General features: G+C 39.7%; 1 protein-coding gene across 1 annotated transcript; it reads right to left on the reverse strand.

The window, feature by feature from the left end:
- Nucleotides 1-704: 704 nt before the first annotated feature.
- Nucleotides 705-14,196, reverse strand: ddx54 (DEAD (Asp-Glu-Ala-Asp) box polypeptide 54). The gene is made up of 20 exons (XM_051895147.1): nt 13,934-14,196; nt 13,107-13,233; nt 12,937-13,007; nt 11,464-11,652; nt 11,335-11,384; nt 11,207-11,248; nt 11,020-11,115; nt 9,482-9,603; nt 9,003-9,064; nt 8,162-8,293; nt 7,239-7,449; nt 7,033-7,164; nt 6,686-6,907; nt 6,539-6,612; nt 4,307-4,492; nt 4,069-4,214; nt 3,858-3,971; nt 3,247-3,357; nt 1,897-1,991; nt 705-1,767 (listed from the first exon to the last, which is right to left on the reverse strand). Exons 1-20 carry the CDS (start codon nt 14,054-14,056, stop codon nt 1,520-1,522), a joined length of 2,553 nt encoding a protein of 850 aa, XP_051751107.1. The 5' UTR covers nt 14,057-14,196; the 3' UTR covers nt 705-1,519.
- Between the last annotated feature and the right edge of the window lie 16 nt (nt 14,197-14,212).

The raw sequence follows: 14,212 nt of genomic DNA on the forward strand, positions 1-14,212 counted from the left end.
TCCAGACGGTGTCCTATTCAATGTGAAAACGTTTTTTAACGGTCTTGGATCGCAGTGAAGGCCTTTCACGAGCCGCCACACCTCATATTATCACTGTGAAGCTGCTTTGAAACAATCTGTATTGTAAAAAGCGCTATATAAATGAAGATGACTTGACTTAATTACATCATCATTTTTCTAGATCACTTCAATAGGACTTACCACGTCCAGAGGAGTCTGTTCCTCAACACTGCAGCGGGACACACACTGGCGGCTGGCGTACGTCCGTTAACATTCAAATATCTGCGCGGGAAGAAGCTACCGGTGACGCATGCGCGCTGGCTTGACATTGACTTCATTTGACAACATGCGTTCGATTCATTCATATATGTGTGTGGGTGTGTATTAAGCCATTTGTATTTATATAAATATTTTATTATTAATTAATTGTCCATTTAATGAACAGGCTATAATATAGTCCCATTTTAAAGCCCTAACTTGAGCATACTTTCTGTTGTAATGTTTAATTTTAATAAGCAATTTTGTTTGATTAGATGCTTCTTTTTGTGATATGTGTCTCACTGACAAACATTAAATAATAACACTGGAGCCTCAGAGCTACATGAGGCAACATTTATAAGTTATAACTGCAAAGTTGAAAATTAAAATAAATAAAAGATCTGCCCTTTGAATTGAATGCTTGTAAAGTCACCATGAAATCAAAATGAAACATTCTTATTTTTTTTAATAGAATATTGCAGTGTATTATAAATGATTTGTCGGTGCACACCATTATTGTTTTAAATTCATTTTCCTCGTAATCTTGAAACAGTAACTTCACCTCCCTCTTGCAGCTACACCTCTTCTCTGATGATGAGGGCGGGGCAACCTGTCACTCACATGAGATCCACCAATAGCAAACCACAACCATCCAATCAATTCCCCTCCCGGACAAAATTAAGCCCCACCCTAAATTTGTTCTTGTTCCAGAAGCCGTTTCACTCGGATATATGTCACAATAGAGAAGAAAAGACCAGCGTAACTTCCCTTTCATGATGACTTAAGCTAAGAAAACCCTGTTTACATAATTATAAACAAATTAATCAGTAAAGGGTTTCTTTCTTTAAGAGGTTTTGAGAACCTGTCACACAGAGCTAATGTGAAAGTTACAGGCTTTCCTGGAGTCACGTGTTCATGACATTGAAATTTGTGCATTTTAAGTGTCTTTACTGTAACTTTGATGGTTTTTGCAATTATTAAACAACAAACAAATTAAGAAACTACAGGGGAAATTATTTTCTGCAGTAATGGACATTCTGCCACAACTGCTGCTGATAGAGCTTCAGTTGAACCCGAAACATCCCTTTTAATGCAGATAAAGAGATGACATGTGCATGAAACAGCAGTTTCAGTAAAAGAGTTCAATTCTCTTCACTCATTTTCTAGACGCATGCACACAGACGTCTTGTGTATATAATGTTGTCCATCCTGTTTTCGGGCACCAGAAAACAGAGGAAGCGGGATTGTTCGTATCGATTCCTCAAAGTTTCTTCCTCATCTTTCCTTTCTTGTAGCCGCCACGACCAAAGCCAGATCTCATCACTTCATGCAGCCGCTGTTTTCCTTTGGCGCGAAGCTTCTTCATGCCGCCGCTCTGCAGAAACTGCTGTTTGGCTTTCCGCTTGCGCTGCTTGAGGATCTGATCGCGGTTCTTCAGCTCCGATCGCACTTGCGAGCCACTCCGCTGCTGGGCCGGCTGGGACTGAGCTCCGCCTCTTCCTCTACGACCTGAAGAAACCGTAACAAAAACACACAAATACTCATAAAGAGAGCGGATGCATCATTTAAGCAGCGGAACGAAGTCACAGAGTGGAAAGTGCATCAGCAGGACTGGATGATTTTACACCACAATCTTACCAGCGAAGTTCCTCCCTCTGAGCGCTCCTCCAGTTTCTCCATCCGAGTCTGACGCTCTGTCATCAATCTTATACTTCTTTTTCCATTCTTCATAACTGGACCAAAGTCAAGAAATCCAACTGACAAGCAATTATCAACTTCAGACCTTTACAAATCCACATGGAATCAACAATGACTCCATTTACTTTCTTAATTCATGTTTCTGGTCTTAAGGCCTGTTCACGTCAAGATTAATGTTTGGTGCAAGAATTTGTAGCGATATTCAAATTTTCAAAAGATGATATTTTGAAGAATGTCAGTAACCAAACAGTTGTTGTTTTTTTTTTTTGGGTAAACCATCCCTTTAAGGCAACTTCACACAGAACATGTCTTTGCTGTTAAAAACAGGAGAAACAGGTCAGTGGGACAAAAACAAAAGCTCTAGAAATGTGTTTTTAAAAGTTTAACTTTCAACTAGAGCACCACGTTTTTAGAACGCCATGTCATGCACGAGATGCGAGCGCAACTTCAGTCCGTCTAGGATGCGTTTATAGAGAAAAACAATGGAAAAGTGGTGCAGTGGAATGGTAAAACGCATTCTGTGTGAACAGCCCCTTAAACTCCGCCCCTGCAGGATCATGCTCATCTGCATACGCATAGAGCGACGCCCACATCTCAACAACTGATGCATGGAACCAAGCCCCACCCTACATTTTTTCTTTTTTCGATAATCCGTTTTACTCGGATGTAAATGGAATAATGGAACAATAATGGAAGAGAGGATCTGATGCTACTCGAGTTTCATCACAACTAATAACTTACTCTATATTTGAACCGACGTCAGTCCCTCATTTTATACAGAGACACTTTTCTCCCATTCATCAATGATGGAGCTGCTCTCTATAACATTGACTTTGAATGTGCAGTAAGGGGCCATTGATAAATTCTGCAATGTTTTTGGTCAATTCTTGCATTCAGACAGACATATTTGGTTGTGACGCACGCAAAAAAAAAAAAAAAAAAAAACGTTTGTTACCAATGCCACTGCAGAAACTCTTTATATGGCATGACTTTCAATCAACTTTTGAACAAACTGAAAACCCTTACAGATTTTCTAATCCTCAATATCAGCCCAAAAAGATTGACTAACTTTTACTATATCCAATATATATTCATCTGCACACTTGCAGTACTCTCACATAAAGCCATATATACTACATAAATCTCAACTGCTTGATTGTTTATATCGTCTCCAAATATAAACCATCCCATCGCCCAGATCTAAACTGCTAAAATAAGATATTATAAACATTAACATCACGGATTCCTGTAAAGCTGCTTTGAAACAATGACTCTTTTCAAGAAGGATACAAGCTCTTTTTCTTCTTTTTGCCGGTGACCACCTGTCCACTTTCTGTCTTGATTTTCTTGTTCATGCCCTCTTTGCCCGTGTCACGGACGAAACGTTTCCTCTTGCGATCCCTGCGGAGAACATGTGTAACATCATGATAAGCAGATGTGTTGACAGTATAGTATCATTTTATTTAATGTAGGGATGCACGATATATCAGCCACTATATCAGCCGATATATGTTCATTTTTAATGTTATCATTATCGGCCCAATAAGAAAATTTGGCCGATATAATAAAGCTGATAAATCATGGATTATTTGCTTCAGCTGAGACACTTCAGATGCGCACTGTTCACCATGATGGTTTTAAATTGCTTGAAATATGATTGGATTCACTTCAAAATGGAAAAATATATGAGTTATCGGCTTTCAAATATAAAGAATTAATCGGTATCGGCCAAAATTTTCATATTGGTGCATCCCTAATTTAATGCCATGTCAGCATCTGAGGATATTTTCATGGCAAAAACTCAATTATAAAATACAAATATAGAATATCTTTAATAGAAAGGGGAGTCTTGCAGAACACGTGTGGACAGTGTCACGTGTTTAAAATCCAGCGCTGCTCACCATTTCATCAGGCTCTTGTGCTGGTTTAAAGAGTTGTTCTCGTCTCCCATCAGGTCCAGAACCGCAGAGGAGGCCTGCTGCTCGAAAGAGCCGCCTTCGGCCCCGAGACTCAGCCTGAACAAACCCACAAATGACACGGTCACTTTTACCAATTTCCTCATTGAACATGTGAAATAATAATAATAATACATGGGTGCAGGTGCGGCCGTACCCTCGCTCCGAATCAAAGTCTTTGGGTCTATACGGGATGTAAAACTCTTCATCTTTGCCGGATAGGCTTTTCTTTTTGCTCTTCAATCTGTCCGTGTCATTATCTTGCTTTTGTTTTTTCCCTCCAACCACCTCTGAGAACACAGTCTGAAGAGCATAAAATAAAGTGTTTAGCTGTTAAGAATCAAATATTTAGAAGCACATGAAAGCATCCTGCAGTAAACGCTCTCGACACTCACCTGAATCTCGTCTTCGTCCTCGTTGTGCTGCGGTTCGGTCCTGGTTACGACGGGTGCGGCAGGCTTGACCATCAGATCTGCTCGCGCTTTCGAATACTTGTGGACCAAGTGAGTGTCCCGGGATCGCTTGGCTCGCATCACCTCGCTGGCGTTTGTTTTGTTGTTGGAGTTGATTTCAAAAATAGTCTGAGGAAACAAGAACGTGCAGCTCATCCTATAAACATCTGAACTGGTAGTCAGAACCGTCTTCTGCGAACCACGAGGAAAGCGGATGGTGATTTATACAGCCAAGTGCCAGAGAACCATGACAGAATCCATGTGCAAGTCTTCTGAAGTCATACACTATGTTTTGCTAAGGATCATCCACATCTGCTCTCAAACCTCACTTGAACTTGTGTTGCAAAAACTCACTGGTTCTCTTGACTAATCAAGATGGAGCTAGTTAGAAAAACACAAGCACTAAAATGAAATTTGAGACGGAAAATAACAGTGAATATTGGCTTAATCTGCAAATTTCAGAAGACTTGTAACATTCTCATGAGTTATATGACACTTTTACTGTGTTTTTTGTCATTTTTGGAGCTTGACAGTATATATCCCTAAATGGCTTTCCAATTAAGTACAGCTCAATTTACGCACACAAAGAATCATTTAGGTCATGTTTCACCACAAAATCAGAAGGGAAAAAATAATTAAGCCTTCTTGTATTGCGACATTATTTTCATGACAACAAAGCACTATCATGCATACTTGCAATTTAAAACAATTGTTGAAGACAATAGGAATACAAATATAAATGAGAGCAGCAATCATCCGGGTTCAAGCGCTTTAAGGCCTTTAAGCACATGCATGAAAAGGTATTATGTTTTAATTATCAAGCATGTAACCATCTCGATCATAGATGGAAAAGACCAAATACAGGCAATTTATCACAGGAAATATATAGTTTTTAAAGCTTTTTAACAGTTACCGAGGTTGAGCCAAAAACCTAGGACTAGTTCGCCAAAGTTGTTTTTTGAAATAATCTCCAATATTTAATGAAAGATTCGTTGGATAGCAGCGGTCCTAGAGGCAAAGTTGCTCAGAATGAGAAGTTCCACCATGTGGTATGAATGTTGTGGGTGTGTGCGAAAATGCGCTGATACACAATCCTTTACGGAACATGAAAAACACAAAGGCGTCCCCCCTGTGGCCAATTTCTTTCAAATTTCTCACAGGCCTCTAGTCAAACAGGCCCAGCGAATTTCGTTCCGATAGGCCTCCATTAGCCTTGCCTTATCATGGCACCTCGGACAAAGACACTGCATGCCAATTTTCAAGTCAGTCAGACTAATAGTGAAGTAGTTATAGCTATTTTCATGATTTTTTTGCTGTTATAGAGTCACGAAGTGGCCAGTCTCCACGTCCTTTTTCACGCAACCACATAATGAGCTCTTACATAGGTGTGCCGAGTTTGGTGAAAATATCTTCCACTCATGAGTTACAGCCATTTTAGTAAAATGGCTCCACCCACTTCAAACGTTTTGGCGGTCCTTAGGGACCATGAAATAAAATTTCAACTTTTTTTTGATAACTATTGACAATCAGACTCCAGAGAATCTCGCTGCACTGGTTTGGTTCCGATCGGGCCAAAGACCTAGGACTACTTTGCAAAAGAAGGTTTCTCAAAAAATTCAAAATACCCGAAATTTTCGCCAAGAACAACAAACAAATCCGAGGCATTTTGTCCGTCTTGAGACAAGCATTAGCCATTTTGTACTTTTGACCACTGTAGCGCCCACGTCAGGCTGATTGGGGCGAGCCTTGGTGACGTTATAGACGGTGTGAGTACTACCAGCCCTCAAAGTTTCAAGTCTCTACGACTTGCAGTTTGGTCTGCCTGATCACTTTTAGAGGAGAATGCTGATCCTTGGAAATTTTAACAATTACAATAGTGTTTCAGCGCTACGCCTAATAAGAGCAAAGAAATTAATTACAAACAAAAGAACAATACAATAGAACAAGAATCGTTGGAAGCCAAAACTGAGGTTGAAAATAAAACTCGATTAATCACACAGCCTAAATCACACTAATTTTTAGGGTGTTTTTTGTCATTTTTGGAGCTCAGACATTCTGCTGAAGAAAAAAAGTGATGTTGGTTTTGAACAACACGAGCGGAGTAAATAATGACTTCAGAGAGAAACATGTGATGTTGCATGATACTGACGTAATCTGTATAAAGTAATGACATACAGCTTTTGCCTTGTAGCCCTTGATGCAGTCGACCATCAGCAGCCGGTCCAGCTCCATCCGCTCCAGTCCAGCACCTGCGCGACACATAGCACACGTTCAGCAGGACGTCCCGTACGTTTACAGCGGGACACAAGCAGCCACACTCACCCAGCAGAGGGTGGACGGCCATCAAGGACAGGTCGGTGTTCTTCACACGTTTGACAGACTCGGGAGAGGGGCTGGGTCGAGACTTCAGGTAGTGCTTGTAGGCATTCTCTGAGACGTGGCGGAGACTCTGGAGATCCAGCGAGTTCTCGTGAGCCGTCTGCAGCTGTGACTCTTCATCATCCAGAATGCTCTGAGGAACACGGCCGAACACGCCATCCGCATCTGAAGACCATCACAGAGAGACAGAGACATTTCATGCAGTTGACTTCACCCGTTTCGTCAGAAGCAGAGGCACAAAGAAGCACCAGAAGAATTTACTTTCCGTACGTCGGTTGCGTTTGCCGTACCTTGAGTGTGTTCGGGGACGGCGACCTGTATGGGTCGACCCAAGAACAGATGAAGATCATAGAGGAAAGGCACTTCATCCGAACACACCAGACTAAACGCTGTGCCGCCTCTGCCGGCGCGAGCCACACGACCTGAAACACAGAGATCAGGGTTAAAGGTCAACCTCAGACAGCTGGAGAGAGTCAGCATCTGCTCCGTCACACACCGACTCTGTGCAGAAAGAGTTTGGCCTTCGACGGGAAGTTGAAGTTGATGACGTTGTCTAAGAGCGGGATGTCGATGCCGCGGGCGGCCACGTCAGTGACCAACAGCACCATGGCCTTGCGGTGAACGAAGCGGCCAATGTTGATCTTGCGGGCCGTCTGGTCCAGAGCGCTGTAGATGTACGCAACCTCAATGCCCTCCACCGTCAAGAGCTGCAACAACACGACACAGAGACACATCAAAACCGAGAGAACAGAATCGGCACTTCCTGGGAAATTGGTGCAAAATGTATAATAAAAATGTAAATGTAGCCTGCAATCAGGCTATCATAAACGAGTTGCGTCTCAGAGCGTCATCTCTTGCGTTCGGATACTGGTGTTTAGAACACAATCATGCAAGACGCTTCTGAAGGGAATTAAACCAAATCATTCTCATGACAGACTTGGACTCAGGCGTTTCAGAACCACCAAACCAACATTTGAGATGCTGTGATGCGATTGGTCCACTGGTTAGTCGAGTTATCCAATCATAGCCTCTGCTGAGGCAAAGCTGCCTGAGGTTCAGAGGGATTTATTCAGTGAATGTGTTTCCATCGTAGTTTATGCGCATGTCTTCTTATCAGATTAAAAATGATACACCTCAATTGAGCACATATGATTTTATGAACATTTTTAAAACTTACGTGCATCTTAGCGGGGGTTTTTTTATGTGATATACAGAAATTTGCATAAAAATAGGTGGATGGAAACACAGCTGATGATGAACTAGTGGATGGCCTCAAATGTGCAGCAGTGAACATTCAAATTACAGGTTTTATTGCCGTTTTTGACCGAATCATTACGACTGCTGCTCCTGAATGAAAGCACAACACTGCTTCCACCATTAAGCGTTTTTCCCAGACTTCTAGAGCATTTTGCTGCGTACCTCTTTAAGATACTCCACGTGATGTTTGGTGGCTACGAACACCACCGTCTGTTCCTGCGGCTTCACTACGTTTCTCAGCAGATGCAGAAGCAGCGCTGGTTTATCGTCCAACCGTACGTGGAAAAATGAGAGCTGGTGGAGAAAAAGGGGGGGAAAAAAACTCATGAAAGCTATTAAAATTGTTTAATGGAAAGAAATTAACACTTATTCCACAAAAAGGATGCATTAAATTGATCAAAAGCGAGAGTAAAGACATTTATAATGTTACAAAAGATTCTATTTCAAATAAATACTGTTCTTTAGAACTTTCTATTCATTAAAGAATCATGAAAAAAAAAAAATGTATCACGGTTTCCACAAACATATTGATTAAAACATTGATAATAATCAGACATGTTTCTTGAGCAGCAAATCAGCATATTAGAATAATTTCTTAAGGATCACTTGACACTGAAGACTGGAGTAATGATGCTGAAAATTCAGCTTTGATCACAGGAATAAATTACAGTTTACTATATATTCACATTGAAAACGGCTATTTTTAAGTAGTAATAATATTTCACTGTTTTTACTCTATTTTTGATCAAATAAATGCAGCCTTGGTGAGCAGAAGAGACTCTTTTGCTCATTTAATACTTGTTAATGCTCTTACAGTGACTGATTCATCAATGCATGTTTTCATAATCTTTCATAAGAACTTTACTGTTCCCCTGATGTCATCAACCCCTCTTATCCGTCCAATCAGTTCGCATGAATAAAATCAAGACCCAGTCTACATTTCCCGTATTTCAGCATGACGTGTGAAGTCAAACGCCGACTTCAACAGAATGTGAATCTTTACCTTCAGCTGGTCACTGAGTTTCGTGTCCACATCCAGACGAATGAGAACCGGCTCTGTGAGGCCTGTCGCAGAAAATACAAAGATCAATCTATGAGAAGCGCTCAGAACAGCCCAACACATGTACCGTCCATTATAAGGCTAAATTTTGTATTACATCAGGAAAGGACTTGGTCAATGGCGACACCAGAATAGAAATATGATTCTGCTTAGCTTAAAATACAGATTTATGTTGGACACTGTCCCGGTACATACATTTATAAAGTTTTAAATATTGTATTGTATTAAATAATATATTTTATTTTTAATATATTAATAATAATTAAAATGGGTGAACTATACATGATGCATACTGTGGCATTTTTGTATTGTGATATCTCGTGACACAATATTGTGTTACAGCTCTAATTATATCCTAATGCAGGACATAATGGCATATATTAACATCTTAACATCTCAGTAAAGGAAGAGACTGCAATCACCAGCTCTGGCGAAGTCCACGATCAGTTTGGGCAGCGTGGCAGAGAACAGCAGCGTCTGCCGAGCGTCTGGAAGACGTCGGATGATTTCCTGAAGCTGCTCCGCAAAACCCATTTCAAACAGTCTGGAGAAGCAGAAACATCTCATTAGAGTAACGAGGGAAGATCCAGCTGAACACTAGTGTTTGACCGATATATAAGGATAATATCTGGCATTTTTTAATTAACAGCATCTGCAGTTTTTCTGTTTGGCCGGTGTGTCAGACTTTTTTTTTGAATCCAATCTTTCTTTGTAAAAGGCATAAAGTTTATCATATTGAATTTAAAGTTAAGGATTCATTAGTCTGAATATACATTGAACGTAACATTAGAATAACATCTTAGTTGATAATTCATTTATTTTTGACAAAATGTTTCAGTCGTGACTGTACATTTTCAGTAGTGAACACATCACATTACAGAATTTTAACTCACATACTAAAACACGACTAAAACATTAAAATACTAATGATATGCATAACTGTACTAAAATTGTGTTTATTTCCCCAAATAAATTATTATGTTTTCCCTTTTGTCACTACCAAAACAATGATGACGTGTTTCTGTCATAACTGTTTCGGTATTGACAATTTTAGATACTTTTGAGCCTAGCTCAAAGATGATAATCAGCACATGGTTAGCTAACACAGTTCTGAACAGTTGTACACAGAAAAGATCTTTATGGAATAACACCCAAAAAACGTTGAGACGGAGGGACACAGGAATATTTCCTGATCAAAAATGTAGAAGTGTGTTAAAATCAGTCTCAGCCAATGGACTAAAACATACACTGTTTTGGTAGTGACATGAAAATGCGGGACATTTTTTTTTTTTTACATGTTTCATTATTTAAAAATAAAATATTTTTTAACTTCACTTTTTAAAATAAAAATAAAAATATATTTTTAAAAACAACAATGGAAAAAAAAATTGCAAAAATTATTTCAATATCATATATTATACACACACACATCCTGTTTTATAAGCTATAAGCGTCAGCCATCAAAAAAAGCCATGTCGATCAATCACTAGTGAACACAAATATTTTACTCTTGAAACAGGGATTAAATTAACGATGACTCTCCCAGAAATGTCAAACATAAAGGTCCAGTGTGTAATATTTAGGAGGATCTATTGACAGAAATGCAATATAATATACATAACTATGTTTTCAGTGGTGTATAAAGACGTTATGTAATGAACCATGTTTTTATTTCCTTAGAATGAGCTTTCTATTTACATACACCGCGGGACCCCTTACATCGAAGCTGCCATTTTGCGCCGCCATGTTTCTACAGTAGCCTTGACTGGCTACTCTCTGCTGTCTCAGAAGACAAGATCTTTGTCCTGTGTCAGCCACCGTAGCTTCTCTATGTGCTTTGAAAGGGAGGGGTGAGCGGTGGACTGAGCTGTTGGTTGCAATTCGCAACCTCAATGTAGATGCTGCTAAAATTGTCACACTGCACCTTTAATCTCGTATGAAGAAACGTCTCTGGACTTACCTGTCGGCTTCATCAAACACCACATACTCCACGGCCTGCAGCTTCAGGTTCATCTCCTGGATGACATGCATCAGACGGCCGGGAGTCCCGATGATGCTGCAGACATCAGGAGAACGTTACGTTTACATTGGCACAACCATCATACACACACACACACACACTCGTGAAAGTGAAACGTCAAACTTACATGTCGGGGTTCTCATGAAGAGCAGCAAACTGGTCGTCCATGCTGACAAACAGAAAAGAAACACACAGAAAGTCACGACTGATGCTGAAACACAAGACTTACACAAGTTCAACCGAGACTCAACACACCTGTCTCCACCGAGAATGAGCGCCGTTTTCAGCCCAGTGAACTTCCCCAGCTGAAACACACAAACACTGTGAGTGAGTGAAGGAATGAGTGAGAACAGCAGCAAAGAGAGCGGCGATGAAGCGCGAGACCTCTTTGGTGAACTTCATGGTCTGCAGGGCGAGCTCTCGGGTGGGCGTGAGGATCAGAGCCCGGGCTCCCGTCTGCGCCTGCGGGGCCTTCAGCTTCTCGAACATGGGCACGAGGAACGCCGCCGTCTTCCCGCTGCCCGTCCGCGCCATGGCCACCACATCCTTTCCATCCAAGATCATTGGGATAGTCTGTGAGGAAGAGAAAACAAGCGCTGGAGTCTCACCCTATAGCTGATATCTTCCAAGGTCAAGTGCCGATTCCAGACCCGGAGGTGAACTGTGGCTTTACACATTTATGTTTAAATTATGCTGATTTAAAAAAATTTTTTTTTTACATCTATGAGTTAGATTCATTTCAAAACCACGTTGTAAAATACATTAGCCTCTTTCCATTCTCCCACACACACTTTTAGGACTTAATTTGGTTACGCTTTATTTTAAGGTGGCATAGTTACATTGTACTTACTCAAATAAGTACTGAATAATATTAATTAACTACATGGACTTACTATAGAGTTACGGTTAGGGTTTAGGGTTAGTTACTTGTAATTATGCATAACTTACTTTACTGATCGTAAGCACATGTAGTATCATGTAACTACATCACCTTTAAATTAAGTGTTACCCTGAATTTTGTTGGGAAATTTTAATATGCACGTACAAAGACACTAAAAATAGACAAAAGATGTCAATTACATAACAAAAAAACACCTTTATCTAATGACCTATAGCAAAGTGAAAGTTAAGCAAGTAAAATAAATATGTTTGAAAACATTCCAGAGTAATATTTATGTTATTTTGATTTTGCTTTGTTAGAAAAAGACTATGTAGGTTTCATAAACTGAGCAGCATGTGTTATAAATTTAGTTGCACTCCATTCACTGGTTATTGTAAGTTTATATGTTCTTATAAATTTCATATAATTAAATATTCAAATAACATTTCTCATGGATATTGAAAAACAAAAATGTCTTGCATCACAGTAGTTTTGCTGTAGTTCTTTCAAAGAATTTCTCAATTTTTTTAATTAATAAAAAAGCGGGTAAATGTAGTAATAACATAGTAAAACATGCTAACATTCAAAATTTTGAAATGATTGCACACTCATTAATGAGAAGTGATTGATTAGATACAATATGGTTTTAGTTGAAAAACATTAAGTTATGGACTGTTTTATAAGCTCACATTCCACTGGGTCAAAACTGACCAGAAATATGAAAGGATACAGTTTTTCAAAACAGTAGGAGGGTTAAACTAGTTATCACAGCAAATTTGGCATCTTTCTCTCTTCTGTCCAACATAATCATATTTTTCCCCTCTTTTGTAATGCTATTGTGGATTTCTTTTTTCTTTTGCTATTGGAGCAAATTATATTTTCTGTAGTTCCCGTTCACCTCTATAGAAGTTTACACAACTATGACGACTTCTGAGAATCACAGAGATGTGAAATGATTCAACAGCACAGAACATTACCTTTCTCTGGATGGGTGTGGGAACTTTATAGCCCTTCTTCATGATGCCTTTATACACAGGGTAACTGAGACCTGCACAAAAACAAACCACATTTACTGAGTGACCAAGAGCCTGTGACTGATTAATTGATTGATTTATTGACAACAGTGTTTGAGATATAGTTGTCTTACCCATGGACTGAAAGCCGCCAGACTTCTTCTTCTTCTTGTTCTGAGCTCTGACAAGCTCTCTGGTGTCGGGCTCCACGTCAGAAACACACTCGGATGAGGCGGGAAAACGCAGAAGTCTTCTGTTGGGCTGAACGACAACACAACAGAGCGCAACAGTTGGTTCCGGAAGTAAAAACTCCAATTCATTTAACAATAATTCACAAACCGTTAAAGACGGGCCGACAGAGAGCAACATGGTTGTTAATCAATGGTATATGCTTTTGTTGAAGCTGTCAACCCTTATTTTCAAAATAATCGTGTTTAAAAGCAGAATTCCATGTGGAAAGACTACATTACCCATGATGCTATGCAGAAATTCCACCAATCAGAGAGTCGCAGTGAGTAAATGCAATGACTATTATTGATGCCACTAAACTGCCTTTCTAGTGTGGTAAAGCACATTTTAGAAGCATTCTTGGATGATTAACGAGTTAATATATTTCACTGTGATATCTAAAGCTAAACTAATACACTTTATGTTGAAACATAATTATGAATTCGGAAAAGAAACTGGATTGAGCATTAACGTGCATCTGTCACACAGCTCGTGAAACTACAAGGAATATTTCTGCAAATATATAAAAAAAAATTTTTTTCAGTTTACTATCTGAACTCATGGTGACAGGATTAAAATTGAAATACTTTAAATAATTCATACTTTTAAAATGTGGGGGCAAATATGACGGACGCGACCTGTTAATAACACATGAACTGATATCGCTTATAATATATTTTATTATACAATAAAACAGCAAGTCTTTGACATTGTCGTGATTGTTTGGACTCACTGTGTCATCGTCATCTTTGATTCCTGCAGCCACTTCAAACTCTTCATCGTCAGACTGGAGCTCGTGATCTCTGTGCGCGGAGCTCTTCTTCCTCTTCATCAGCTTCTTCCTCCTTTGGGCCATTATTGTGTTTACGTCTACAAACCACTGATCTCTACGCGCTGTACTGTTGAGGAAACTACGCTATTTAATCGAAGAAATCAGTGGCTCCGTGAAATGAAAACACCGGAGACGTCTTGGAAACACGTGTGAGGAGGCGCCTCGGCGCGTAGAGATGAC

Source organism: Ctenopharyngodon idella, chromosome 5, assembly GCF_019924925.1.
Source record: "Ctenopharyngodon idella isolate HZGC_01 chromosome 5, HZGC01, whole genome shotgun sequence".
NCBI lineage: Eukaryota > Metazoa > Chordata > Actinopteri > Cypriniformes > Xenocyprididae > Ctenopharyngodon > Ctenopharyngodon idella.